The following is a 25,569-nucleotide window of genomic DNA, read 5'->3' as shown; positions in this document are numbered from 1 at the left end:
GGATGCCTACCAGGTATATATGTATGTACATACATACTTCGTACACTACACTGACTTGGGTGCGTGCCTGACCCGCACAGTAAGAAGGGGCCAGCGCGAGGGGAGAGAGTTTTGAGGTATGTTTCATGTTCGGAGAGGTATCATCAACAAGTCCTCTTGAGTGGTTCAAGTCGCAGCCAAGTTCTAGCCGAGCGAAAATATCATCATCCATCTAGTTTCACTAGGAAGACAAAACCTTCCGTTCCGATAGTCGTTTGCTCAGCCTCAGTGACTCTCCTGCTTGTCCCGGACGTTCGTTCCCTTGTGTTCGTGGTCGTCGAGTCCTTCTCGAATTCCAGGCCCGGAACGGCCCCACGTCGAAGACCCAACTACTAACAAAGCGTTGGAGTTTCCCGCGGTATGAGTGCATATATGAATTGATGTGCGTGGTAGCGATTAACCGTTTATAACGGGTTGGCCAGGCCTTAGGAGTCTCGAGGCGGGTCATTGGCCCCCCTTTCCCCCCCGCACTATGTGCTTCAATTTAAGCCCACAGTGCACAGTGACCCACTGCGAACACACTGCAATACAATAATCCGTATGTACAATGAAAACCTACCCAAGTGTGTACTATGTAATTGCTAGTGCGCACTTCGGCACTGGTCATAGCGGCTTCTGTCATTTGTTCTAGAATGGTGGGTCCGACATACTGGGTGCGTCAGATATGTCCCAAACACCGAGCCCAGATCAGGCTCGACACTTGAGAACTATGGTTCATTCATTGTGTGTTTCGCCATCACATTGGGGGGGGGGTTATCCATCGCTACTCTTCAGTTGCTCCAAAACATGCAGCTTCCTTGCATCAAGGTGCCTGCTTCTTCGGGCATCAGTTTGTTGGCTCCAGAGAGCTGTACCCCACAGCAGCCGCACCACTAGTCTAGAATAGTTAGTGCCAAGAATGAGTGCGCTAGCCGCGCCCGGACTGCCCTACTGCAGGTCTTCAGGAGGAACAGATTGGGCGGAAGGAACAGCCAGCGAGGTGGGTGGGGGTTGAGGAAGCTGGTTGGGTCAGTTTGCTCGCTTCTCGGATTGATCTGCCCAGCTCCTCAACTCGACAGATAACCCGGCAAAGTAACACCGTTTCTATTGTCTTCGCAGCTTTTGTTGCTTTTGCTTCTTCCTCGGAACGCCGTGAGATCATCAAGATCGCACACTTGCCAAGCGGTAACCTCGTGGCGACTGGCTTCGGAAGGCGCCATTTTATTGATACCGTCCATACTCTGTACTGCGTACATACTCGTACATACAAGTATCCATAGTTCTTCCTTATTAGTAACGAGCTTGCACCCAGCACGCGACCCCGGTCGAATACCGAACCCCGGACCCTGGCGGGACGCCTTTGGGTTAGGTAGTGTAGTGAGTGGTTCCGCCCCTACACTAGCCTCCGACCGGCCATCACACAAAGCGACTTGTTGAACTTTGTCGGGCGTTATCATTCAACTCGAGCACGGGAGGACAAGACAGCTCAGGCGACGCTGTGTGATACCATGTCCTCGGCCCTGAGCAAGCGCCAGCAGGCGCGCAACGAGAAAAGCCTGCAAGAACTTCTTCACAATGTTCCCGGCAACAACCTTTGCGCCGATTGTCAGGCGCGGAATCCTGGTACATACTTGGCCCTCACGATCCCTCTGCAAGCCGGCCGTGTGCTAACCGAGTCTCGTCGTCAGGTTGGGCATCATGGAGTGTATGCAATCCCTCTGAGCCTCCCCGTTGGAGTTGCGAGCTGCGAGATTGGTCACCTTCACGCGGCCGACGACGATGTGCTGACGCTGATATGCGAGACTGCAGTTGGGCATCTTCCTGTGCATGCGATGCGCCTCTATCCACCGCAAGTTGGGCACTCACGTGTCCAAGGTGAAGTCGCTGAGTATGGATAGCTGGACCAGCGAGCAGGTTGATGTATGTACAGTGCAGAGCAGCTTCCCCGAGTCAACCCTGCGCCCGGCTGACTCTCGGTCCAGAATATGCGGAAGGTCGGCAACGTCGTGTCTAATAAACTCTACAACCCCGACAACAAGAAGCCGCCCGTTCCGGTTGACGCAGACGAGGCCGACAGCGCAATGGAGCGATTCATTCGTCAGAAATACGTTTCTCGCAGCCTATCGGCCGGCAAGAGGCGGCCCGGAGACGAGCCGGAAGAGACCCCACCTCCCCTTCCCCCGAAGACACCAAGCCGGTTCAACATGCGGTCCGCCTCATCGATCTTTCCCTTGGGGTCGAAGTCGAAGAAGGGGAGCGGCAGTGAGCCGAATAGCCCCCGAGAGCCGGAGGCTCGGCCGCCGCTCCGGAATAAGTCGTCGGGGGTCTTTGGTCTGAGTGTCGAGCGCGATCGGGCTGACGGGGACGACACGGCTCAGAAGCTGGCCAAGCTTCGAGACATGGGTTTCACGGACGATCAGAAGAACTCGATGGTGCTGAAGGGAGTGAACGGGAACCTAGAAAAGGCGATAGAGGCTCTGGTGCGGTTGGGTGAAGGGAGCGGGAGGACGCCGGCACTCTTGACGCCCGCCAGGGCTGCCACGACGCCCGTGACTCGAAGTTTAACGCCCGGTGCGAACACGGAAGCGAATCGGACCCGACCGGTTAGCCCGGCGAGCACGAACCCGTTCGATGCGCTCGACGCCCCACCCCCACCACAGCCGCTCTCGACGCAGTCGACGGGCACGCTGCAGACCAAGAATCCATACCTGTCGACGAACCCGTTCGGGGCGCCGCTGCAAGCTCCGTCGGCGTTAGACCTGGCCTTCCAGAATATGTCGCTGGCGCCACCGAGCCAGCCTCTGTTCCCAAACCACACTGGCGGTCTGGCACAGCAACAGAACGCCCAGATGCTGTACCAGTGGCCGACGAGCGGGCCGCTGACGGCTCCCCTGTCTGCCACAACACAGGGTTACTCCGGCATGGCGACCAGCGGTAGTCAAACGTACCCCCAGCAGACACAGCCGGTAATGCCCAGTCATAACCCCTTCTTCCCGACGCAGACACAGCCCCAACAACAGCCGTTGTCAGTCAACACGAGCCCGTTCGGCGGCAACTTTGGCAGCAACCCCTTCACGCGGTCGCCAACGAGGATACAATCGCCCACTCTCTCACAGATACCCGAGCAAACGCAACAAAACTTCTACGCTCAATCAGTGCAGCCAGCACAACCGCAGACGACCAATCCGTTCCTCAACCAGCTGACGCCTCCCGCGCAGCAGTTCCCGGCGCAAATGCAAATGCAGAACCCGCAGCATATGGGCCTGGCCCCTCAAATGACGGGCTACATGCAGCAGCAGCCACAACAGCAGCCGCCGCGGCCAGACAAGGCCTCGATCTTGGCTCTGTACAATTACCCTCAACTAGCACCGACCCAGAACTCACTCCAGAACCAGAATGCAGGGCAAGCTACGCCAGCACAGACGGCGAACTCGCCTTTCCCGCCTCAATCGTTCCCACAGCAGCAGCAGCAGCAGCAGCAGCAAACTCCACCACCGGCACAAGCTCAACAACAACCGCAGCAAGCGACACCGGTTAGCTCGGCGGCAATGAGCAAGAACCCGTTTGCCAGTGCTGCCACCTCACAACCAGGACGGCTCATGGAATCGACGCCCAAGCATAATGTCAGCCGGGACAGCATGATGGCGCAGGGCCTGGAGTGGTCCAATGGACGGCATAGTCCGGATGCATTTGCTAGTCTAAGCGCGAGGGACACGCGTTGACTGGGAAGGATAGTTTCGGAGGTGGGGAAGTGTTGGTCAGGTCAGTGAGCATGGAAACTGCTGATGCATTTGTAAACTCTGGGAAGGTTCTCTGGGTATGGATTCTCTGTATATAGATAACAACTGATGGCTGTAAACTCTGTATGCTGGTTATGTGAAGTGTGCCCCGGGGGTTTCAACAAGCAGCATGGCGACAGAGCATGAACCCGACTTTTCGCAACCCCCCCCCCCCCCCATCGCCTAGAACGAAAATGGCAACCGTTAAGATGCTGCCGAGCCCTTGCGCACTGCAATAAGTATATTGTACGTATGTACGTACATACATACTGCACATACATACATACATAGTACAGTACAGTAGGCGCTGAGTCCCTTCGACAGCCGCCGCCTTCAGCCCTACCAGGTAGCCAATGCAACATTGCATATGCGTACACGTTAGGTCGGTCATACTGCGGAAGATGGAATGGTGCACAACCTAAGGAGGTAAGGTAGTTTATCTTCGCTACTTTATCTCTCCACCCAAACGGGAGCCAGCATGGCCAGTCCGCTTGTAATCGGAAGACGGCAAATAGGAAGGCTTCCACAGCAGGCCACCGAAGTTTCCGGCCCCCAAATTTCCGGATTCCCAGCTTCGCGAAGCTGTCGGGAACCAAGGTACGGCCCTTACTAGTTAGTGTATGTATGTACATACATATATGTAAATATGAGTGCGAGCCGTGCTTCGGTCACACCCAAGTCTACAGTCGGCTCTCCTCTTCATGCCTGACACGGTCCCCAAAATCCATACTACTTAGTATATGTGTGTGGCTGATCCTTCCCCCTCCCCCCCAGTCAACAACACAACAGAGATAACTTGTTGACTTGGGGTGACTTTGAGATCACCACGTCCAAGTCCGGCGCCGCTGGCGGCGCGACGACCCCACGGTGGGCGACGCGCTCACCAGGAGCATTCTGGAACAGACGCAGGCTCCGCCGCCGCCGCAGAAGAAGGCGGATGAGTTCTGGAGGAAGTTCACCACAAGAGCTCCCGGAAAAGGTACCTATGTACTGTACAGTACAGTCCATTCATACCTTGGGTGCCTACCATACCTTCCTCTTTCATACCTTTCATCTTCCTCCACAACCTTACCCCACGAGGTCATGATCGGATGAACGACAGGAAGGCGGGGATACTGTGCTTAGACCGGACACCCAACTCAGATCCCTGGGTTTAAATCTGACTAGATGAGAAACTTATTATCTGCACTTGTTTCGTTCCAGTACCTGGGTATCACTGCAAGATGATCTTTTTTCCGAATCCCTCCCTTCCCGTTGACGCCCAAACGCCTAGCATGATCCCTCAAGAACAATTCCTTCAACGCCGGGAGAAACCCTAGAACCTCTCCAACAACAGCCCGACCTTTCTCTGTTCCTCCATTTCCACATCCACATCCCCCACGCCTTCCCCGCGGTCTGAAAACAAGCTCCCCGCGCTCGACTCCCTCGCTTGTCGACCCTGCTCCTTGAGCTGCCCAACCCTTCCGCCCACTCTGGCAAGCAGCATCCGCATCCGGCTCAGTTCCGCCTCGATCTCCCCGTTGCGGGTGATGAGGTTCTCCTGCACGGCGTCAAGGGTTCCGCCACCGCCGCCGCTATCACCACCATCATCATCATCACCACCACCACTGCCGTCGCCGCCACTGCGGCTGCTGGGTGAGAAAGGCTCCAGCAGGGCTCGGATTCGCCTCAGCCGCGCCACTCGCGCGACCGCCTGCTGCTTCCGCTCCGCCAGCGCGCGCAGCTCCCCCACCAGCTCGGCATAGCGCTTCGCTTCGAGGGGTTGCTGCTGGGAGGTAGACCCATCCTCTTCCCACTCTAAGGGAAGCGTAGCGATCACGTCGGGGTTGGCTTGGACGCGCCTTGTCAGCTTGAAAGTTCTTCTTTATCATTTTTTTCCCCTTTTCTCTCTGTTCATGACTTCGACCGTGGATCTACAATCGGGATCATTGTGTGGAGAGGGATAGAAAAGGTAAAAAAAGTTAAAAAAAAGGGAGAAGAGAAATTATATATGGTAGAATCAAAGAGAGAAATGTGCATACCTAAATCAGCACCCGGCCTCACCCCTTCCCCTTCCCCGTCCGCATCCGAATCCGCGTCCCCCCCGCGCGCGCCGTCAGTCGCCTGCGCCGCCGCGTTCCAGTACAGCTGGTCGATCTGCTCCGCGACGTGGCGCGTGGCCTGCGGGGGGTAGACCCGCCGGGCGTGCTGCTGCAGCCGGTGGTTGAGCTTGAAGAGGGCGTCGTCGATGGCCTTCTCGGGGAGCGGGGGCTCATCATCATCATCATCATTGTTGTTGTTGTTGCTGTTGCTGTTGCTCGAGAGCCAGGCGCGGGTTGGGGCGAGGGGTTGTGAGAGGAGGCGTGTTTGGGTGGTGAGGAAGGATTGTTTGAGTGAGAGAACGGTGGGTGGGGTTGGTGCCATTTTGGGGGGAGGAGGGTTTGGTGGGTTTTCAGGCGTGATGAAGGCGATGAATTCTTCTTGGGAATGAACCCCCGATGTTGTGAACGTTGCTCGTTAATAAGAGCAAGTACGGATTATACTATGTAACTCAAGACTGAAGGTGCAGTTGATGTTGGGGTTAGGGTCTTCCTTTGCAAGCGTTTCGGGGTCACCGCGGGTACTCCACAGTTCGCCAAGGCAGGTCAAGGAACGAAGGAATCACGGAGGTAACTTCGTAGTCTTGGATTCCGTACTAGTACTCCAATTGGAGCCCCACAGCCCAGCTCTCACAAATTGAGGTCATTCATCGCCTGCAAAAGCTCCGGCCTCAAGGTCGAACATTGCCGCATCAGAGAGCCGCTCCACTGCGCCATTGCACGGCAATTGGACGCCTCCCAACATGCGCAGGTACGAGAGAAGCCCGGATTGCCCATGGGAAATACCTAATACCTAATGCCCGACCTCGGCTGACCATGCAGGACTGGCTCTGCCTAACTCGATTCTTCCAACGATGCGGTCGCAGTTGACGCGCAATGTGTACCTCCGACTGCTAGCCAGCCGCGGCTTGCTGCGGCCATGCCCCTCCCCGCCCGGCCGCTGCCTCGCCGTCTCGTCACGCGCCACCCCGTTCCCGCTGCTGGCCCGTCGGCAGCCGCGCAGGACCTTCTTCGGCATCTTCCAGAAGCCCCCTCGAATGCTCAAGGAGCCCGAGATCGAGCCCGGCTACGACGTGCTGCTGCACTACCGGAGCCTCGAGACCGAGAATGCGCGACCACCCGAGCGGGAGGAGCTCCTCAAGGGCTGGAGGCAGTTCATCCAGCACAAGCGCAAGAACCACCTCCGGTCCCTGAACTCGACACAGGCCTTCCTCGCCTACCGGCTCCTCCTCCACCTCGTCGAGACCGGCCCGGAGGACGAGGAGGGCCAGGGCGACGATCTCAGCTTTGCCGATCTGCGCGCCGCCCTGTGGGTCACGGCCATGAAGCCTCCCAAGGGCACGACCGAGCACCATCTCGACCTCGCGAAGCTGCTGTACGGAGAGATCGAGCGGAGGATACAGAAGATGCGCGAGCTCGGCATCGACGAGGACGTCATCAGGGAGGCCGTCGGCGGCAAGGACACGGGCGACCTGGAGCTGTTCTTCACGGCGCTCACGCAGTACGGCGGCTCGCTCGAGGCCGCCCAGAGGCTGGCCGAGCTCAAGGACACCCTGGCCGAGAGGAAGCTGGTCCCTCGGGTACGCGTCTTCTGGACGCTCGTGCTGCGCGGTCTGGCCAAGGAAGGCCGCGAGGAGGAGCTGCTGGCCGAGTGGAAGAAGGCCGAGGCGGCCAAGGTTGAGTACATGCCGCCGATCCACGAGATCATGACGACCTTCTACGCCACGCGGGACAGGATCGAGGAGACGAAATACTGGTTCGAGAAGCCCGTCCACGCCAACTGGGCGCGCAGCCCAAAGTCGTACATGGAGGTGGTGAGGTTTGCGCTGCGGAACGGGCAGCAGCAGTGGCTGCAGCCCGTCTTTGAGCAACTGATCAACTCCAACCCCCAGAAGGAGTGGTGGGACGTCATCTTCCAGTGGGCCGTCCTGGTCATGGACAAGGGCGTCGAGGACATCAAGCAGATGATCGACGTCATGTCGTCGGCACAGGCAGGCAAGGAGGGCAAGGAGAGCCCGAAACCGGACGCGGCGACCATCGACGCGCTCATCACGGCCGCCATCGAGAAGCAGAACCCCTACCTCGCCGAGCGGTTCGTCTCGCTCGGGGCCGAGCTCAAGATCCGCCCCCGGGCGTCCACCTACATCCTCCAGATGGACTACCGGCTCGACGCCAAGGACTTCAGCGGCGTCCAGGCCATCTACGACAAGCTCCTCCGGGGCGAGGTCGCCGTCAAGCAGGACGAGGACCTGCCGGTCCTCAACAAGTACCTCCGCGCCCTCTGCTCCGTACCGGAGCCGGACGTCGGGCGCATCCTCGACATCACGGCCGACCTCGAGCAGCGCCAGGCGACGCTCGAACCCGAGACGGTGGTGGCGCTGTGCATGGTGTTCCTGCGCAGCGACAACCAGTACGAGGTGATCGACACGCTCTCGCTGCACACCGTCTCGTACAGCCTCGAGGAGCGCGCCCAGGTGCGGCGCGCCTTTGTCGAGTACTGCCTGGACCGGCGGGTCAGCACGGCGCGCGCGTGGGACTGCTACTCGCTCCTGCGGCAGTTCTTCCCGGAGACGGAGCCCGAGGAGCGCGTGCTCCTGATGGACGGCTTCTTCGCCCGCCGGCGGCCCGACATGGCCTGCTACGTGTTTGGGCACATGCGGTCGCAGAGCAACCCGGCGCAGCGGCCGACGGCCGACATGTACGTCCGCTGCCTCGAGGGGCTCGGCCGGTGCCCCGAGAACGGCGGGGTCGAGGGCGGCGAGGAGGGCGCGGGCGAGTCGCTCCGCATGGTGCACAACATGCTCAAGATGGACACGACCATCCAGATGGACACGCGCCTGTACAACGCCCTCATGATCGCCTACGCCGCCGCCGGCGAGCCCGACGTCGCCATCGACTTCTGGCGCGACATCACCAACTCGGCCGAGGGCCCCTCGTACGCCAGCCTCGCCATCGTCTTCTGGGCCTGCGAGCTGCTGCCCTACGGCGACCGCACCGCCAGGACGATCTGGCAAAAGATCCAGCGCATGGACCTCGAGGTGCCCCCGGACGTCTTCTGGGCCTACTGCGGCGCCCTGGCGGGCAGCGGCCACGTCGAGGAGGTCATCCGCCTCATCCGCGGCATGGAGGCGAGCGTGGGATACGGGCCGGGGTTGATGACGTAAGTTACTCCTTTTTTTCCTCTCTCTCTTTTTTTTTTTTTTTTTTTTTTTTTTTTTTTTTTTGCGCACTTCTTTTCTTCCAGTTGTCTAATGTCCCATGTTGAAATCGCGATGCTGACGAGCCGGTAGACTCGGCGTGGCGTATAATGCTCTCCCTGGCGAGAGCAGAAAGGAGCAGTTTGAGGCGTGGGCCCGGGCCGAGTACCCGGACATTTGGGCCCAGCTGGAGAAGAAGGGCCGCAAGGAGACGTTAAGAGGCACCAAGTTCAACATTGTCAGGGATATGAGAGCATAAGATTCTGTTTAGAGCTGGTGTTTGGTGTGGGCCGACGTTGCAATTCGCGACTTGTAAAAAAAAAGAGGAAATATCCAGGAGGGGAAAAAAAAAAGAAGAAGCACTCTTCTGTACATGTACAACAAGAAGGTCTATACAGTTTCAGGGGCGCCGTGGCCACGGTTGTATGGCCGGGCCCGTGTTTTGGTTATTCTCCATGATAATCATACAATGGGAACTCAGCTTGGGAGGTCTAATATTTTTGTACACAACATCACCGGGTGAAGAAGGGCGGCATAGTTATCCTCCAAGGGTTGGTCCGGTTCTCCTTTCCCTCTTGGTCCTATCACCCTTCCCCCTATAACCTGTTCTGCGACGGATCCGATGGCGTTGGGATGGACGCGGTCGGCAGGCCGTGGCGGCTGAGCCGGAGGATCTCGGGGTGCCTGTGCACGCTGGGGTGCAGGCCCATGCCGATGGCCCGGCGGATGGCCTTGGCGATCTTGCGCTGGTTGACCGGGCGCAGCCCGGTCTCGCTCGAGTGCTTGATGCGGCCCATGGTGGTCATGAACTCGGAGATGAGGGAGAAGTTCTGCGTTTGTTTGTCACTCTGGTCAGTATTATTCTCTGCACCAAAGGTCAAAAATATATCAAGAAGAAAGAAACGTCAGAGGACCCGGCCACACGGACCTTGTAGTTATCAAGCGGGTTGAAGCCCAGCATGTCGATGATGTCCCTGGTCGGGCGGCGGCCCTGGCGCCACTTGCGCATCTCGGCCGGGCTCATGTCGCGGGGCGCGTAGACGTCGCCGGTCCGCCAGCGGCGCGGCATCTGGCGCAGGTAGTTGTCGGTCGTGGCGGTCGCCCGCAGGTCCTTGACGTAGGCCCTCGCCCCGAGCCCCCCCTGCTGCTCCATCACCTGGCGCTGCTCCTCGGCCGAGAGCGGCCCGCCGCGCTCCACGCTCTCGGTCAGCAGCCCGTACAGGGCCTCGTTCGAGTTGGAGCTCGGGCGCTGTCTCCTGGCGCTGCTGCTCGTTGTCCCGGCGTTGGACTCGTTGTCTCCAAAGATGCTACGGACTGCAAGCGGCGGTGGCCGTTGTTAGAGACGGGGCTTGCGGCTGAGTGGCTATGATAACAGGAGGACGGAGAGGAGGGGAAGGGATGGACTGACAGGCTGCAACGGGCGCCGAAGTCGAGAATGATCGCGGCTGTTGCTGGGCCGGGCCGATCCGGCATTGGCGGACGGCCGACGAGAGCCATTGCCTGCACGACGACATGGTTGTTTGCTGTGGGTTCCGTGTGAGTCCGCTGCCGGCGTCGTCAAGCTGGTGCGTTGGTTCGGTTTTGGGGGTCCGACGGTCTGGACGCTTTTTGGCGGAATCTTCTTTTAGCGCGCCCGGATTGGTTGGAACCGCGAATCCTGGTGCCGTTGGAAGTTCTCAAACCTTGGTTGGGGTCGTCGCGCTGCGGGTGCCCTGCGGCAGGCAGGGAATGCCAAGTGGGCACTGGTGGGGCCAGAACTTCTTCCCCAGCAAAATTTCGAGAGATCCGAACATCAAGGTACTCCAAATATTATTACTCTATGTGATGACCTTTCATCATTCAAACAGTACACCATCTTCCAATCATTTGACGTGCGATCCAGGTCTCCTCTGCGAAAGACATTCTGGTATCTAGGGATATCCAGGGACTGTGTCTTGAACACTCGAAATGACACGGAAACTCAAGTTTCACGAGCAAAAGCTCCTGAAGAAGTGAGTTCCGATATGGATCGCTGAATGAAACTTGGTGGCAGCTCTGGGGAGAGTCAGGGACTGACGGATTTGCTAGGCACGACTTCATCAATTATAAGCAGGACAACAACCACCGACATCATGACGTTGCCAGGTAATTCCCACAATTTATGCCCTTTTGCATGGCTGTTTGCTTATTCGACTTAGGCGGTACATGATTCAAAAGCCAGAGGATTATGTGTGTCCTACCTCTTCACATTCACCATCTCCCTTCTTGACCGTGATCGGGTCAACAGGCTCGAGGTTCAGCCGCCGCGCTCGCTTGGATCAAGGATGTGTCGGCGTACCGTTACTGACTTTTTATTCAATAGCACAAATACAACAGGCTTTGTGGTGTAGGTGCCTGCCCTCTTCCTCGGTCCCAATAAGGTGTCCACCTGCTGACCTTGGCCAGTCCCTCCGGCAATTAGCACATCGTCTTAGTGTATGTCTGCTTTGCGCTGCATGTGGTGGACAGGGCGGTCTCTCATACTAAGTTTCCGAACAGCTCCTTCCGCCGGAAAACGAAGTCAGGAGGAAACACGAGACTCTGTTGCTGGACAAGCTCTATGACATGGGCATCCTTTCGGTACGTTCGCGGCGCGAATGTTGGTGCTTTGTGCCTGCGTCATTAACCTTCGATTCTAGACCAAATCGAAGCTCTCCCAGGTCGAGCACAACGTGACGGTATCAGCCTTTGCTCGGCGACGGTTACCTGTTGTTATGACTCGGTATGCAAACGGCATCCCTCTACTGACCCGGGTTAGGCTGCTAATACATGGACAGCCTACGCATGGCAGAGACCGTACAAGCTGCCACGAAACTCATCGAGCAAGGCCACGTGCGTGTCGGCGTCGAGGAGATCCGTGATCCCGCCTTCCTCGTGACGAGGAACATGGAGGACTTCGTCACCTGGACCGTGGGCAGCAAGATCAAGCAGAACATCTTGAAGTACCGTGACAAGCTTGATGACTTTGAGCTTCTCTGATGGCTGTCTTGGCCGCCTACCCTAGCTCTGTCAGTAAGGGTATATGAACCCTAGGGGCACCAAACAAGTCTTGCTGCCACGAGCCCGGATACCGGTCAACCTTGGCGTTCTGGGAAGGAAAGGTGGTGGGGCGAACGACTGGCGCCTGTTCGCAATCTATCAGTACGAGTGCTTCAGATTGTCGCGGCATCTGATGGAAGCGGGGGATCCGGAGGCGAGAAAGCGGGATTAGCCACACGTGCAAGGGACTCGCTTCGCAGACGCGCCCAGACCAGCATGGGAATGGTCTCTCAGGACGCAGCGCTAGCCCCGGTCGCGACTGTTCTTTGAAAGATCGATAGGCCGAGTTGGAGGGGATTTATAGCAAGAGGTTGAGTTGGGCCTGCTGGTAGTGACGGGACAAATAGTGTACGCGTGTCAGGTCCAAAAGGGCCGGGTGAACAGTCGAGATCGGAGGCACCTAGCACAAGTTCCCCAAGTATCGATCCGGTCGGGCAAGGCTCCTCCTCTACATGCAAAGTCCGTTCCCATAACAGATCCTCGTTTTACATTGCCACTTGACATTCCCGAATCCATCGTATGGCCTCGATAGTACTCGGCTTTTTAGCGCACTCCGTCAGTGCCTGGGATTTCAAGCAAATCTAACAATGAGGACTCTGCAGAGCAGCCACCGAACCTCCAGTTGCGGGTTAACTCTGAACAGTCCCCCCTTGTTGTACGTCCACACATCAGCATCCTGGGTTCTAGGTTCTATTTTCGTTTCGCATCTCGTGGCCCTTGTTCACTTCTCTATATTTCAACGCATCCAATCCCGGAGGACATCGCCGTCTTCCTGTTCGACGATTATGATTTACGCCTAGCGATATGTACTTGGCTTCGAGAGACAAGAGGGTAGAAGCTCGGGCGGGATATTGGAAGGTTTCGAGGAGGCGCTTAGCAGATCGAGACGGTTGAGGCCCTGTCAAGCTTGGGAAGTGCTCGTGGTGACTCTTCATATACTATTTTGACTCGAATGCCTACCTGATAGTCCAAGCTTAGAGAAATCATAAAGCGTCCAGGATCTTGTCCCATATCTTCGGTTTTCCCGTCTGGCAAATTTTTAGAATGTACGGGCTACAGTACTGTAACCGCCAAACAAGGCAAGCAGCAAGTGGGCACAAGCTTATCAGTTCAGCATGGAGGAGCCTCCCTCCAGACTCGGAGAATTTTAGGGCCTGGGCTCGGATCGCCTCCCGCAGTTTCAGGGGCTCAGATGAGGAAACGGGATAGGCGCACTGCCACGTGTCCCTGCGTCTGTGGAGTCGATATTAAGCTTACGATAGCAGCAAGGGGAAGTGGAGCGTTGAGGTTCTGCGGGGCAGGGCGTCGGGTTCCTTGCCCAGCCTGCCCGCATCCCGTATTTGGGGGATGCGGCTGTCCAACTCTCTGCCGTCCGGCACCGCGATGCGAACCCGCCTCCGAGCTAATCTCCGGAGATATCGGCCGAGCTCCCCGCGACCACACCTTGGCGCGCCTGGCAAGCCTCGCTTTCCCTTCGCAGACCGAGACGCAAAAAACGCAGCAGACCCAAGACACCAACGGAATCGACGCCGGAAGACCAAAACATGTCCAGCACAACTCCGGACCGTGACTTCCTCCTCGCCCTGGCCCATACCGACGTCTTCACTCCACTCCCGGCCACGACCCTCGCCGCCGTTCTTGCCTCGCCGCCCTTCGTGTCCATCCCGGACACCTTCAACGCCCGCGACCTCGGGCTCGTCCCGGGCTCGCCCATCCCCCCGGGGCGGCTCTACCGCACGGCCGTCTTCCCGACCGAGGTGTCGGCCGAGGGCCGGGCCGCGCTCCGGGAGCGGCTGGGCGTGGGCAGGATGGTCGACCTGCGCACGGCGGGCGAGCGGGCGCGCCGGCCGGAGCCCGCGGTCGACGGGGTCGAGGAGATCTGGATCGAGCCCGAGGAGGGCTTGGCGCCGAACTTGGACGACTTCGGGGAGGGCGAGGGCGAGAAGGGCGCGGTCCGTATGTACCTGGACGTGCTGCGGCTGTACCGGGGGGGTATCCGGGCGGTGCTGGAACAGGTCAGGGACGGGTGGGAGCGGGGGGCGGTGCTGTTCCATTGTAATGGTGTGTGTTGCTCGAGTTTTATCAATCTTTTTGTCTCTGGCCTGTCTCTTTTCTCTCCTCTTTCTCTCTTTCTTATCTTAAGAGCACATGCTAACACGAGGATTCAAGCGGGACGAGATCGCACTGGCGTCGTGGCTGCCATCTTGCTGAGCCTGGCGGGCGCCGGCGCCGAGACGATCGCGCTCGACTACCTGCTGTCGAGAATTGGCATCGAGCCGGCGAAAGAGCAGCTGCTTGCCTATGTGACGAAAGGACGGATGGCTGCAAACATGGACGCGCGCGGGTTCAGGAACATGGCCAACCTGAAACTCGGTTGCTGGGAGGCGTTCGTCAAGGCCGTGGACGCCGAGTATGGCGGGTTTGAGGGTTACGTCAGGGGCCCTCTAGGGTTATCCGAAGAAGACGTCGCCAAGATCAAGAACAACCTCGTGTTTCCGAATTGAGCAGTCGCGGTCTCGGTCTTGGTTTCAATCAAACAAGAAATTTATTTCGTCTCCAAACCAATCGCGGAAGATAACTAGCTTTGCTGCCTCAGGTTCACTTGAGCAAGTCTTTGACTAGAATGCGGCCAGGGTTTTGATCCCAACGGCCGCCAATACCAGTGACGTCATACTGTTGCCTTGTAACCCGGAACACGCAAGAACCCCTGATCAATTGGCACGTTAAGTTAGTTACTGTGCAGCGCCACTTTAACGGGTTCGCCGACCCCTAAGCGGCATTCTATCACCAAGTCGTATCATCTCGTTAGATCATAAGGGGCCCCAGGCCGTGCGCTTCTATCATCCCGTCATTATCGGTTCCCCCCGGTCCCAAACTCCCAAGTTCCCATATTGTCCCAACCTATAACTGAGAGTCATTCGGGGTATCATCGTAGCTATAAAGAAGATAAAAAAAATTAACAAAAAGGAGAAAAAGGAAAAAAAAAAACGTCCCAAATACCCATACAAACCCGTCGCCACGTGCTCTCACCCGCCGACCTAGAAATATCCCGCCGGCGGCTGTAAGTCCCCCGGTTTACCTTCCTCCTCCTCCTCTTCCTCCACCTCCTCCTCGTTCTCTTCCACCACCACCACCCGCGACCCCTCGCCCGCGAGACCGGGGAACCTCTCGCGCAGCGCCCGCTCCAGCGCCGCCAGGTCCCCCAGCGCGGGCGTGGGGTGGCGTTTGGTGGCGACCCGGTCGCCCCCGCCGGCACGCGGGCTCACCCACCGCGACGGGGGAGGAGCGACAGCGGCGGCGGCACCAGCACCAGCACCAGCACCAGCACCAGCACCAGCACCAGCCGCGCTTCTGGGCCCTGCGCCCTCTGCGTCGGCCTGTGGGTGCGGGCGCGGGCGTCCCTGGAGCGGAGGCGTGGTTAGCAGGGCGTCGAGGCTGGGAACGCTACGCGATCGTCGTCTGAACGCGCGCGTGCTGGTGTGCATGCCCGCGCCGGCATTTGTGCTGCTGGTGGTGCTGTTGCTAGTGGTGGTGGTAATAGTAGTAGTGGTAGTGCGCGCCGCCATTGTCGGGCTTTCAGGGGCCGTACGGATGCCTGCACCCGCGCCGGCAGCCGTACCCGCGCCGGCACCAGAAGTGACTCCCCGGGAAGAACCTGACCTACTAACGACAGTGGTAGCATTACCACCACTATGACCACCATTATTACGTGCCGCGGCCGCCGCAAGCCTCGCGCGCTTGGCTGCCGCCGCGGCCTCGGCGGCCTCGGCCCTCGCCTCCATCTCCCGCGCGAGAATGAGGGCGGGTAGGAGGAAGGGCCGGAGCTGGCGCTGGTGGCTCACCCGCGGTAACATCGTCGATGACGACGACGATAACGACGATAATGGCAGAGCGCTCTCGGACCTTGCGGCGCGGAGGGGGCGCGTCTCAAACCCTGCGGGCGCTCGGCCGCTTAGTGTAGCTGTCTCTGCTACGGTCTCTGTTGTTACTGCTGCTGCCATAGTGGTAGTGGTGGTATTGTTATTGGCGGTGGTGATGGTATTAGTAGCGGTATCGGTGGCGATATCCGCGGTGGTAGTGGTGCCCGAACGCGAGAAGAAGGGGTGGTCATCCTCTGTAGATATGGAGGTTGACGAGAAGGATAGATCCGGGGAGGTAGCGGCCGGGTCGAGGTCTATAGACGGGAGGGGGTCAAGGTTAGGCGTCTCTCCTAGCACGCGCAGGGCTTTTTCCCGCTTGAGGTTTCCTAGCTCGTTGCGGCGGAGGCAGACGCTGGGGACATGCCTGGTCTGCTCCGGCAGCGGAAGCGGCTCGAGGCTGCCGGTGATGTGCCGGATCTGGTGCGGCTTGATCGGTACTCGCGGCTTAGGCTTAGAGAAGAGCTGGGAGGGGGATCGGAGCTTCTTCAGGAAGCCCATCGCCCCCGCAGCCCCGGACCTAGAGCCCTTGGAGCTCCTCTCGGCCTCGGGCTTTAGGGCCCTGCTGGCGGCCAGCATCTTGTCGACCTTCTCCATGACTGCCTTTCCTTGAAGCGTGTACGGGTTGCCGTCGTAGCGTAGGCCCAAAGGGCGGCCTGTGGTGTCGGCGATGGGCATGCTCGACGAGCCTGTGAGGTGGACCGGGTGCATCCGGAGGGGGTGGATGGGCCCGGTCATCAGCGGGGGCAGACCGAGTGTGCCGGTCAGCGACTGGGGAATGCGGCTGCGGCTGGGCTCGCGGCTGGGCTGGGAGGAACCGATCTGCTGCGAACCGAGGCGCCGGTGGGAAGGCCGAGGGGGGCTTGGGACCTCAAGGAAGGGTCGCTCCGAGAGGCGAGGGCGTTCTCTCGGAGCCGCGGACTGGCGGGTAGCCGGGGGAGGTCCGTTGTCGCCAATCCTGTCGTCGGCTGGCTCGACGACAATCCGTGGGATCGGCGATTGGGTCCCGGGGCTGCCGGGGCGGTCGACCGAGTCGCTCGCTTCCCTTCTACCGCTCTGCTGGTCCGTGGATCCGGCCATTGTTGCTTCGAGAGATTAGTATCGAAGGGAACAACTCGAACCATCAACTTCAGCTGTTGAGAGGCGGGTTAGGAGATATAAAAAAAGAGTGTTTCAAACTAAACTTACATTGTTCAATCTTGTTTGAACGGCGACGTTTTCGCCGATGTTTGGCAGATATCACCAATGTCTGATATGTTTTCGCTGATGTTGGACGTTTTCGCCGATGTTTGGTAGGCCTTTTCGCTGATGTGCGACGATTTCGCCGATATCGAGTGAATTTCGCTGATGTCGTGGGAAGACGAGTGACTGTAGAAAGAAAGGGAAGCTCGTGACAAACGAACAGAAGTTTGTGGCTGTCGCATCAATAACAAGCGTGGGAGGAGTTATCACGCGAAGACCGATTAAGTGTCGCTGTTCAGTGCGAGAAAAGAAGAAGCATGGTTTGGTTCTAGACGCTGGAACTGTTGTTGACTGAGCAACCTGCCTTTCCACGGAAAGGAAAAGAGCGGTTTGTTCCCGGCGAGGCAAGAGAGTAACAGCGACGATGCGAGAATGCCATCGTGTCAGTCGACCGCCGCCTGGCGTACCCCGTGTGATTCGGGCGGCCAATAGCGGATTCCGGATTCCGGATCCCGAGGAAATCGGAGCCGGAAGACGTTGGAAAAGCCCCACTTCCCCGGAGGTCTTGCAAGTCAGCAGGCCCGGGAGTGCTCGGGAGCCTCTCCGTCGCGCCCGGGGCTTGATTAGGTGACTTTTCAGAATGAAAGACTCACGGTCAGGCCAGGACCGGCACCGGCCTGTGCGAGCTGATGGTGCCTGAGGAAGGGAGTTGGCGCCTCAAATTTCAAAAAATAAAATCAAAGATCAAGTCAGTTCTCATTCTGATCCGTGAATAGGTAATTAATCACCGGAATGCCTCATCGACTGACACTTCTCCCCCGAGCCATGCAGATGTACCGAGAGTGTGCCTTTCCAACTACATTCTATTAAACGGTGCTTGGAGTGAGATTGAAAGCATCCACCAATTTTTATGTGAATAGCATAACATCCAACGCACGACTAGTTTGTCGTAATAATTAGTGCTACGGTAGCGAGAGGTTAAGCTGTAGTTGTATGCGAAGTAACGGAAAACCAAACTAGCAAACGACACGAGAGAGGATTGGCCGATGAATGGCGTTCGAGACAGGTCATCAACCAACGAAAGTCTTCAATCATACCGCATTTTTGTTTGCACAACACAAGAAGAATTGAAGCTAGGTACGCGTGGAGATCGGGAACAACCTCCGGAACCACACCCTCTTTCATAAACCGGCTTGAACCCTGAGGTGCCATTCTGTAAATCAAGCAAGCTACATTATGCTGTGCTATTACATGGAGGTATGCAATTGTGGTAGAATATCCGAGTGTGCTCTAAAGTTGCATGGCACGTTGTTCAAAGGCCGTCAGGAGCGAACCATCCCCTGACCCCTGAGACTGGTTGAATGTTTGTAAACAAATGCGGTAATTATGTAGCAGGGCAACAGATCACCTTTCGTTCTCTTCAAATAATTATGCACAGTAGGTTTCGGTGATTCTAATTTGCTACCAAAGAAGCAAAATATTGGATTGTTTTGATGAAATTTAAAGTCAGATGAGCATAGAGGGAAACCTACATCGAGAACATGAGATTGTGCCTGCCAAGCACGCTGTCTTGTACGGACCGTAATCTGTGCGGACGTAATCTGTGCGGACGTAATCCGTCCCTTGCGTGCGAAGTCCATACCAAGGACATACATGAGCGGCCCTGTATGATGACTCAGCAGCACTCACAAGGGGTCTTTTGAAATCTCTGACCCCTGATTGGCAAATGCGGAAGCGCATTTCCAGAGTGGGGCCGCCCCGCAAACTCCCGAGCGAAGGCCGAAAAGATGACTGGGGGGAACAATTGTCAAATCGACACTTTCGGCTTCGTTTTCGGACTCGGACATTGAGACTATACATACGTGTTCGGGTACATCCGTACTTAGTAGTGTATGGAGGCGAATGTCAATGCGACTCCTTGTCTCGATATAAATGCACACTTTGGTCGCTGCAAGTGATACAACCATTACTTGGCCTAATTCTCGTTAGGTCGTCTGGTTTCCCCTTTTCTTTGCCACAGAGTCGGGCCCGTCGCGCAGCATCGAACGAGCGCAAAAAGTCCGCCGGCGCATCTGCAACATCTCGGTTCCCCGTTATTATTAATTCCCGCTCATTCTACACCACCCGACCTCGTTCGCCCGCCGACAATTTTTTTTTCTGTCTCACCAGACATCCGGCTAGAACCTTCAACTTCAACAAGATGTCCTTCTCGAGCCTCGTGCAAGATCTATCGCTGCGCGACTCGAGCGCACCGCGGAGGCGCGGCGAAGCCTCGGTATCTACGGTCGACGACCGCGCGTCCCACATCTCCATGGCCAAGTCGTACACGAGCACCGCTGCCACAAGTGTGAGCATTTCCGGAGACATTGGGAGCCAGCTCCATGCCGGTTACTCGCATCCGCTCGCGAGGTCATGGCAGGCCGAGCGTCAACTTACCAAGGTCAGTAGCAGCCGCTAGAGCCCCCCCCCCCCCCTTTCTTAGAATACATAATACAGCGTAGCGCCAATTTATTCCTCTCTGGCCGCTCCCCGCTAACTCTTTGCCGTCTAGTCGATGCTCATCTACCCCATCTTCGTCTCGGACCAGGACGACGAGGAGGTCCTCATCCCTTCCCTGCCGAACCAATACCGGCGCGGAATCAACCGATTGGTCCCCTTCCTCGAGCCCCTCGTCCACAAGGGCCTGCGGTCCGTCATCCTCTTCGGCGTGCCGCTGAAGCCGGGCACCAAGGACGCGCTGGGCACGGCGGCCGACGACCCGGAGGGCCCCGTGATCCGCAGCATCCGGCTGCTGCGGCAACGCTTCCCGCACCTCTACATCGTCGCCGACGTCTGCCTGTGCGAGTACACGTCGCACGGCCACTGCGGCATCCTCCGCGACGACGGCAGCCTCAACAACCAGCTCTCGGTCGACCGCATCTCGGACGTGGCCGTGGCGTACGCGCGGGCCGGCGCCCACTGCGTCGCGCCCTCCGACATGAACGACGGCCGCATCCGCGCCATCAAGCTCAAGCTGATCGAGGAGGGCATCGTGCACAGCGTGACGCTCATGTCGTACGCCGCCAAGTTCTCCGGCTGCCTCTACGGGCCCTTCCGCGACGCCGCCGGCTCGACGCCCTCCTTCGGCGACCGCCGCTGCTACCAGCTGCCTCCCGGCGGCCGCGGCCTCGCCCGCCGCGCCATCATCCGCGACATCAACGAGGGCGCCGACATCATCATGGTCAAGCCCGCCGGCCAGTACCTCGACATCATCGCCGACGCCAAGGAGCTCGGCCGGGACCTGCCCATCGCCGCCTACCAGGTCAGCGGCGAGTTCGCCATGATCCACGCCGCCGCCAAGGCCGGCGTCTTCGACCTCAAGTCCATGGCCTTCGAGAGCACCGAGAGCATCCTCCGCGCCGGCGCCACCATCGTCATCAGCTACTTTGTCCCCGAGTTCTTGGACTGGCTGTCCAACTAACCAAGGGTCCAACGGGCTTAGCGAGCCGCGGTTTTTTTTTTTGGGCGTTTCAGGAGTCTGGGCGAGCGTAGGCTGTGTCATTTTCTTTTCTTTAGAGGGGTCAAAAAAACTGTGAGGGACATCATCAGGGCAGCTGCCGATTCCTTGTTTCTTCTTGTGCTATAGACCTTTTCTTTAACCCCTCCTCAACGAGACTTGTTGGCCCGGGCGGTCTGGCCGTTTCCACAGGGCTCCGGTAATTGATATCTCCGCTTTCTTCCTCGTTCAAGCCCGGGCCTTTGTCCGTGATCGCATTGGGCCGCGGCAAGATGAAACCTTGGGACTCTCCTTCGGGCCAGGAAACGACGTGTTTGAAAAAAGTATATACAGGTTTATATATTAGCCGACCCGGACGGGATTCCCACTTCCCTTGCCCCGAGTAAAACTACGCCCCTAGGTAGGACAGCAGCTGAGGGTAAGGGCCGCCGATGTAGGCCTTCCTGCAACAACACCGAACGCTTCCACCCCAGGTCTCGTGGTTCCGGAACTTGGAGACACCCCAACCGCGTGAGCTGTTGTAGCGTCCTCGAAGGTGGCAATGGGTGATGGCCCAGGCAAACGTGGGCAATGGCGGCCGCAGTAGAGAAGGGACGGGCTTCGTGGTATGTAGATGTGCGGACCCGAATGGCTTGCTGGCCCTTCGTAGTGCCTCGACGTCACCCGGGTGTCTTACTACCCTCTTCCATATATCGAACTCTCTTCTTCTCTCTACCCGGTTCTTTGGGACATCTCACTTCCGCCTAGCAACAAGTTGGAGAGGGCCAAAGGAAGAAGAGGGGCATTTTTCAACATCTTGTTTTAAGGCGTGAGCTGCCTTCTTAGTGCTTTCATAAGGCGTGTCCCGGCTGTGTCTTACTACGAGGACTTGGGCGTAGCAGTCCGGGAGAAGTCCCGGCTCTCCGTTGGCCGCTCTACCGGCCATCTCTCCTGGCGATCTCTCCTGGTTTATTGTTGGCCTTGCGCTTCCCGGGAAGGGGTGTGCTTTAACAGTCCACTCCCGTCCCATGACTGGCTTCTTCTCTCGTCTCAGGAACACTTCCCTTTCTTGACCTCCCTCTCTCTTGGATGCACAAAGTATCAGAGTAACCAGAGCGACCTTGTGTCTGTCCACATGACTTTTCCGCCTCCAACCATCGCGCTCTTGTCGACATGAGCAGCCGAGTGGTCCCCATCCACGGCCTCGATCCTGAAGAGAAGGTCGAAGCCACTCTCGTCTGGGACGGCAGATCTTCACCTGACTTCGAACGCGACGTCTGCCTCGGAGACCTCATCCATGACTTCCCGACTAGCATCCCTTATCCTCGAGCGCTGTGGGCGCCGGCTCACCGAGCGCTGGCCCATCTCCCAGGCCTCCTTCGTCGGGCGGCCATCTTCCTACTCCCCAGTTTTATCCAGCCCCTTGTGTCACGCAGCAAGAGTGACCGTTTCCCTTCTTCCTCCTCCTCTCAACATGGTCGACGCCTTGGCCCCACGTCTTACCTAGACGGCATCCGCGCCGGCCTGTTCGCGCGGACGCGCAACTTTTGCCGGCGACCCGCGCTTCCTCCGCAACGTGCGCGAGAGCCCCACTACCGAGCCCGCCGCCGACCGTCACGACGACGGCGCGGCTGGTGCGGGGGTGGGCGGGCAACGTGTTCCGGTTCGTGCACGTCTGGGACTGGCAGCCCTTTGGGGGCCCGGGGGAGGGGGGGGGGAGGCCATGGACGTGCATCTGTGGACCGTCCCCGTCGAGTTTCGGTGTTCGATGGTGCTGTTCCTGACGCTGCTCGGGACCGCGAGGCTGAGGAGGGGGTGGAGGTTCGTCGTCATCGGGGCCTCGGTGGCGTTTGCGTACCTTAGCCAGAGGTGGGAGCTGGTCTTGTTCTATGCGGGCATGGTGTTGGCGGAGATGGACGTCGCGAGGAGTGCCCACGGTCATCTGGGTGTCAGACGTATTCTGGCGGGCTGTAGATGGCCCCGTCGTGAGCTTTGCGAAGTGGCTGGAGGCGAGATGTTCGATCTTTGAATAAATGGGTATTATTTAAGGGAAAAAAAAAAGAGGAACTGAGATTTGGCTGTCGGTTGAATCTTCCGCAGCAGCACACCGCTCTAGCTCTGGCCTCTTGCTCAGTGCATGGGAAGACACAAGGGTGCTGTCTATAACCCCCTCAACCGCGAGTTGTCCCTCTTGTCCAGGGGCAAATACCTTTCCCTCAGCACCTCCTCCACACTCCTCTTCATGCGCTCCTCCCGCCGGGCGCTATCGTACCTCTCGGCTAGCGCCTTTTCGATGTCCGACACAGGCAGCATCTTCGCGTAGGCCTCCGACTCTGCCCTTTCCTCGGCCAGGTGAACCGCCGCCTTCGTCCTCTCGACGAGGTCGTGAGCCTTCTCGACACCCTTCTCAACAGCCCCCTTGGCTTCGTGCACCCCGGCCGCTACGACCTCCCGGGCCTCCGAAACAATCTCCCTCGCCTCGTCCCTCATGGCCTGCGCGACCGCGACAGTCGTGTCCCTTGCGTGATGCAGCGAATCTCTCGCTCGGCGCACCGCCTCCTCATGCTCGGCTTGCTGCTGGTGCTGCGGGTGTAGCTGCGGCTGGTGCTGCTGATCTGAATGATAGTGATGCTGCCGCACGGCAGGAGGAGAAACGGCCACCACCTCCTCGACCGTGACCGGCTCCCGCGACAGCTCCAGCCCGAGCAGCGCGGCCACCTTGTCCTCGGCCTGCTCCCTCACCCGGCTCCAGTCCTTGTTCTGCGCCCAGCGCACCGCCGACAGGATCTCGCTGTTCCACCTGGTCTTGGCCGTCTCGATGAACGACACGCCCGGCCCCGCACCGCCGGCTGCGGCATCGCGGCGGTACTGCTCGAGGCTCTCGCGCGGGCGGTAGGTGCCGTCGGGCAGGGGGACAGTGGCGTTGCGGCGGCGGCGGCGACCGAGATGGTCGTCTTCTGGAGGGATCAGGGCGTCGATGGCGGAGGCTTGCGAGCGGAGGACGGCCGACTGCGCCTGCCGGTTGCTCGTGTGGGTGAGGAGGGCGAGGTAGGTGAGGGAGAGGGTCAGGGTGACGCCGCCTGCCTGTGGTGGGGAGCCCTTTGAGTTAGCCGGGTGATTGTCATGCATGGATTGTTGGCGAGATTGATGTGAGAGCGAGGGAAAGTTCGGGGTGGAGGGCGGCGTACGAAGCCCGCGACGAAACCCATCCTTCCGTGTTCTCTCTGGTGTTCTCTCTGGTCTTAGCTAATGGGGGTGAGTTGATAAGCGGATTCTCGCAGAAAAAGTTGCCGGGCGAGGCCAATTGGCCGAGATTTTCTGCAGTGTCGCGGCAATGGGTGCGTTGAAGCAATAACCAATGGGTTTTAAGTTGTCTGTTTGCGCCTTAATTTGGGCGGACCATGGTCGGTGACGTAGTGGGATGTTGCTTGGGAGGGGAGCACGGTCGAATTCGGAAAGCTGAGGTTGAGAATGGCGGGAACTAAGTTGTCACTGGCCCTTCCCCCCCCCCCCCCCCCCTGCTTGCTTGCATGTGCTCTGAGAGGCCGAGAGGCTGCCATGAGTCTGCAGTGCTTGGCTTTTGCTCGGTGGGGCTGGCGGATCGGGTCTGTGCTGCTTGCTGCTGCTGCCGCTGCCGCTGCTGCTGCTGCTCCCACTTGTCACTCCTGGCAGGCAATCGGCGGACCAGGGACCAAAAAATTCACGGTGTTTCCCGAGCTCGCACCACAAGCCGCGGCGCAACCGTCCCCAAAAGACCCGACGACCGGACAACAAGATAACTTCACAACCACGACCCCGCCTGCTGCATCGTGCCATTCCACCGCCCGGCATCCCGCCATAAAACCGTCCCAATTGAACCGCCCACGAGACAAGTAGCGCACCATGGCGGGCGGGCACATGAAGTACCGGCAGCTGAGCCGCACCTCAGCGCATCGCCAAGCCCTCCTTCGCAACCTGGTCACGTCGCTGATCAAGGACGAGTCCATCCACACGACATGGCCCAAGGCCAAGGAGGCCCAGAGGTTGGCCGAGAAGCTCATCACACACGCCAAGAAGAACGACGAGGTGTCGCGGAGGAAAGCCCAGGGGATACTCTATGTCGGTCTTGCCCTTCCTTTCCTTTCCTTTCTTTCATTTCCCTTCCCTCACGTTCCCTCCCCGGGCGACGGTAAACGGTAAACTGAATCGGAAACTAATATATCCTCCCGTTCCAGACCCCGCACGAACTCATGCCCAAGCTCTTTGGCGAGATCCGCGAGCGGTACCTGAACCGCCCCGGGGGCTACACGCGCGTACTGCGCACAGAGCCCAAGGACAAGTACGACCAGGCGCCGAGCGCCATCCTCGAGCTGGTGGACGGGCCCAAGGACATGCGCTTCGCCATGACCGCCGCCGCCGTCGCCCGCGACCGCGCGCTGGGCAAGCCGCACACGGAGCTGACGGAGAAGAACATCGCCAAGGTCACGCGGTACCGCCGGGGCGGGCGCGAGGCGTTCGAGGAGATGGTGAACAAGATCGCATCGCTGCGCCTCTGATGGACTGATGCGGTTCCTTCCTCGCTTCTCTGTGGGGTGTTTACCGATGATGGGGATCATTGTTAGGAAAAAAAAAGGAAAGAGGGGGGAGTGAGGGAGGGAGGGAGGGAAGAGTGGGAAAGAACGGTGTTGGCCCGAATATAAAGGGAGGGAACACACTGGTACACTGGCACATGCATAAGAATAGGCTGTACATGTACACCATTGAAGGGCTGTAAGATATCAAAAAGGAAGGGGGGGGAAGGGGGGAGGGGGAGAACAAGCATGGTATGAATACTCGGTTCACTCGGCGTTGGGAGACGCGGCAACTACTGGAGAGAGAGAGAAGAAA

The 25,569-nt window shown here is 58.6% G+C and overlaps 11 protein-coding genes across 11 annotated transcripts; 7 read left to right on the top strand and 4 right to left on the bottom strand.

Moving 5' to 3' along the window:
• The first annotated feature begins 1,180 nt into the window (after positions 1-1,180).
• Positions 1,181-4,068, top strand: MYCTH_2300415 (uncharacterized protein). Its single transcript, XM_003661205.1, has 4 exons — positions 1,181-1,641; positions 1,707-1,723; positions 1,828-1,938; positions 2,001-4,068. The coding sequence occupies exons 1-4, from the start codon at positions 1,527-1,529 to the stop codon at positions 3,738-3,740; spliced, it is 1,983 nt and encodes a 660-aa protein (XP_003661253.1). The 5' UTR covers positions 1,181-1,526; the 3' UTR covers positions 3,741-4,068.
• An 856-nt stretch (positions 4,069-4,924) lies between these two features.
• On the bottom strand, positions 4,925-6,300 carry MYCTH_2300414 (uncharacterized protein). The gene is made up of 2 exons (XM_003661204.1): positions 5,819-6,300; positions 4,925-5,627 (listed from the first exon to the last, which is right to left on the bottom strand). Exons 1-2 carry the CDS (start codon positions 6,198-6,200, stop codon positions 5,113-5,115), a joined length of 897 nt encoding a protein of 298 aa, XP_003661252.1. The 5' UTR covers positions 6,201-6,300; the 3' UTR covers positions 4,925-5,112.
• Positions 6,301-6,438: 138 nt separating this feature from the next.
• MYCTH_2300411 (uncharacterized protein) lies at positions 6,439-9,518 on the top strand. The gene is made up of 3 exons (XM_003661203.1): positions 6,439-6,626; positions 6,698-9,035; positions 9,166-9,518. Exons 2-3 carry the CDS (start codon positions 6,730-6,732, stop codon positions 9,329-9,331), a joined length of 2,472 nt encoding a protein of 823 aa, XP_003661251.1. The 5' UTR covers positions 6,439-6,626; positions 6,698-6,729; the 3' UTR covers positions 9,332-9,518.
• MYCTH_2300408 (uncharacterized protein) lies at positions 9,489-10,758 on the bottom strand. Its single transcript, XM_003661202.1, has 3 exons — positions 10,481-10,758; positions 10,001-10,386; positions 9,489-9,902 (listed from the first exon to the last, which is right to left on the bottom strand). The coding sequence occupies exons 1-3, from the start codon at positions 10,584-10,586 to the stop codon at positions 9,669-9,671; spliced, it is 726 nt and encodes a 241-aa protein (XP_003661250.1). The 5' UTR covers positions 10,587-10,758; the 3' UTR covers positions 9,489-9,668.
• A 118-nt stretch (positions 10,759-10,876) lies between these two features.
• Positions 10,877-12,624, top strand: MYCTH_2142826 (uncharacterized protein). The gene is made up of 8 exons (XM_003661201.1): positions 10,877-11,063; positions 11,140-11,196; positions 11,250-11,280; positions 11,414-11,437; positions 11,497-11,526; positions 11,590-11,670; positions 11,730-11,812; positions 11,868-12,624. Exons 1-8 carry the CDS (start codon positions 11,020-11,022, stop codon positions 12,067-12,069), a joined length of 552 nt encoding a protein of 183 aa, XP_003661249.1. The 5' UTR covers positions 10,877-11,019; the 3' UTR covers positions 12,070-12,624.
• A 572-nt stretch (positions 12,625-13,196) lies between these two features.
• MYCTH_2300403 (uncharacterized protein) lies at positions 13,197-14,849 on the top strand. The gene is made up of 2 exons (XM_003661200.1): positions 13,197-14,190; positions 14,299-14,849. The coding sequence occupies exons 1-2, from the start codon at positions 13,674-13,676 to the stop codon at positions 14,631-14,633; spliced, it is 852 nt and encodes a 283-aa protein (XP_003661248.1). The 5' UTR covers positions 13,197-13,673; the 3' UTR covers positions 14,634-14,849.
• Positions 14,850-15,167: 318 nt separating this feature from the next.
• On the bottom strand, positions 15,168-17,126 carry MYCTH_107168 (uncharacterized protein; the record flags this gene model as incomplete). The annotated part of the gene is made up of 2 exons (XM_003661199.1): positions 15,168-15,789; positions 16,033-17,126. 2 exons carry the CDS (start codon positions 17,124-17,126, stop codon positions 15,168-15,170), a joined length of 1,716 nt encoding a protein of 571 aa, XP_003661247.1.
• Positions 17,127-19,054: 1,928 nt separating this feature from the next.
• MYCTH_2300401 (uncharacterized protein) lies at positions 19,055-21,132 on the top strand. Its single transcript, XM_003661198.1, has 2 exons — positions 19,055-19,668; positions 19,780-21,132. The coding sequence occupies exons 1-2, from the start codon at positions 19,429-19,431 to the stop codon at positions 20,686-20,688; spliced, it is 1,149 nt and encodes a 382-aa protein (XP_003661246.1). The 5' UTR covers positions 19,055-19,428; the 3' UTR covers positions 20,689-21,132.
• Positions 21,133-21,876: 744 nt separating this feature from the next.
• MYCTH_2124971 (uncharacterized protein) lies at positions 21,877-22,732 on the top strand (the record flags this gene model as incomplete). Its single annotated transcript, XM_003661197.1, has 2 exons — positions 21,877-22,128; positions 22,211-22,732. The coding sequence occupies 2 exons, from the start codon at positions 21,877-21,879 to the stop codon at positions 22,730-22,732; spliced, it is 774 nt and encodes a 257-aa protein (XP_003661245.1).
• Positions 22,715-24,148, bottom strand: MYCTH_2300398 (uncharacterized protein). The gene is made up of 2 exons (XM_003661196.1): positions 23,892-24,148; positions 22,715-23,787 (listed from the first exon to the last, which is right to left on the bottom strand). Exons 1-2 carry the CDS (start codon positions 23,910-23,912, stop codon positions 22,864-22,866), a joined length of 945 nt encoding a protein of 314 aa, XP_003661244.1. The 5' UTR covers positions 23,913-24,148; the 3' UTR covers positions 22,715-22,863.
• A 241-nt stretch (positions 24,149-24,389) lies between these two features.
• On the top strand, positions 24,390-25,565 carry MYCTH_2300396 (uncharacterized protein). Its single transcript, XM_003661195.1, has 2 exons — positions 24,390-24,801; positions 24,918-25,565. Exons 1-2 carry the CDS (start codon positions 24,586-24,588, stop codon positions 25,236-25,238), a joined length of 537 nt encoding a protein of 178 aa, XP_003661243.1. The 5' UTR covers positions 24,390-24,585; the 3' UTR covers positions 25,239-25,565.
• The last annotated feature ends 4 nt before the right edge of the window (positions 25,566-25,569 follow it).

Source organism: Thermothelomyces thermophilus, chromosome 2, assembly GCF_000226095.1.
Source record: "Thermothelomyces thermophilus ATCC 42464 chromosome 2, complete sequence".
NCBI lineage: Eukaryota > Fungi > Ascomycota > Sordariomycetes > Sordariales > Chaetomiaceae > Thermothelomyces > Thermothelomyces thermophilus.
Note: the sequence above shows the minus strand (reverse complement) of the source record. Positions and strands in the feature narration are given on the sequence as shown.

Excerpts from the sequence above, each read along its gene's own strand:
- MYCTH_2300414 (XM_003661204.1), bottom strand. The coding sequence starts at position 6,200 with ATGGCACCAACCCCACCCACCGTTCTCTCACTCAAACAATCCTTCCTC. Across the intron at positions 5,628-5,818 it reads GAGGCCGGGTGCTGATTTAG|CCAACCCCGACGTGATCGCT; the intron begins GTATGCACATTT and ends GGCGCGTCCAAG.
- MYCTH_2300396 (XM_003661195.1), top strand. The coding sequence starts at position 24,586 with ATGGCGGGCGGGCACATGAAGTACCGGCAGCTGAGCCGCACCTCAGCG. Across the intron at positions 24,802-24,917 it reads AAGCCCAGGGGATACTCTAT|ACCCCGCACGAACTCATGCC; the intron begins GTCGGTCTTGCC and ends CTCCCGTTCCAG.
- MYCTH_2300408 (XM_003661202.1), bottom strand. The coding sequence starts at position 10,586 with ATGTCGTCGTGCAGGCAATGGCTCTCGTCGGCCGTCCGCCAATGCCGG. Across the intron at positions 10,387-10,480 it reads TTCGGCGCCCGTTGCAGCCT|TCCGTAGCATCTTTGGAGAC; the intron begins GTCAGTCCATCC and ends CGCCGCTTGCAG. Across the intron at positions 9,903-10,000 it reads ACCCGCTTGATAACTACAAG|AACTTCTCCCTCATCTCCGA; the intron begins GTCCGTGTGGCC and ends AAACAAACGCAG.
- MYCTH_2300398 (XM_003661196.1), bottom strand. The coding sequence starts at position 23,912 with ATGGGTTTCGTCGCGGGCTTC. Across the intron at positions 23,788-23,891 it reads TGGGTTTCGTCGCGGGCTTC|GCAGGCGGCGTCACCCTGAC; the intron begins GTACGCCGCCCT and ends TCCCCACCACAG.
- MYCTH_2142826 (XM_003661201.1), top strand. The coding sequence starts at position 11,020 with ATGACACGGAAACTCAAGTTTCACGAGCAAAAGCTCCTGAAGAA. Across the intron at positions 11,281-11,413 it reads TTCAAAAGCCAGAGGATTAT|CACAAATACAACAGGCTTTG; the intron begins GTGTGTCCTACC and ends TTTATTCAATAG. Across the intron at positions 11,813-11,867 it reads TTACCTGTTGTTATGACTCG|CCTACGCATGGCAGAGACCG; the intron begins GTATGCAAACGG and ends ATACATGGACAG.
- MYCTH_2300411 (XM_003661203.1), top strand. The coding sequence starts at position 6,730 with ATGCGGTCGCAGTTGACGCGCAATGTGTACCTCCGACTGCTAGCCAGC. Across the intron at positions 9,036-9,165 it reads TACGGGCCGGGGTTGATGAC|ACTCGGCGTGGCGTATAATG; the intron begins GTAAGTTACTCC and ends ACGAGCCGGTAG.
- MYCTH_2300401 (XM_003661198.1), top strand. The coding sequence starts at position 19,429 with ATGTCCTTCTCGAGCCTCGTGCAAGATCTATCGCTGCGCGACTCGAGC. Across the intron at positions 19,669-19,779 it reads CCGAGCGTCAACTTACCAAG|TCGATGCTCATCTACCCCAT; the intron begins GTCAGTAGCAGC and ends TTTGCCGTCTAG.
- MYCTH_2300403 (XM_003661200.1), top strand. The coding sequence starts at position 13,674 with ATGTCCAGCACAACTCCGGACCGTGACTTCCTCCTCGCCCTGGCCCAT. Across the intron at positions 14,191-14,298 it reads GGTGCTGTTCCATTGTAATG|CGGGACGAGATCGCACTGGC; the intron begins GTGTGTGTTGCT and ends CGAGGATTCAAG.
- MYCTH_2300415 (XM_003661205.1), top strand. The coding sequence starts at position 1,527 with ATGTCCTCGGCCCTGAGCAAGCGCCAGCAGGCGCGCAACGAGAAAAGC. Across the intron at positions 1,939-2,000 it reads GGACCAGCGAGCAGGTTGAT|AATATGCGGAAGGTCGGCAA; the intron begins GTATGTACAGTG and ends CTCTCGGTCCAG.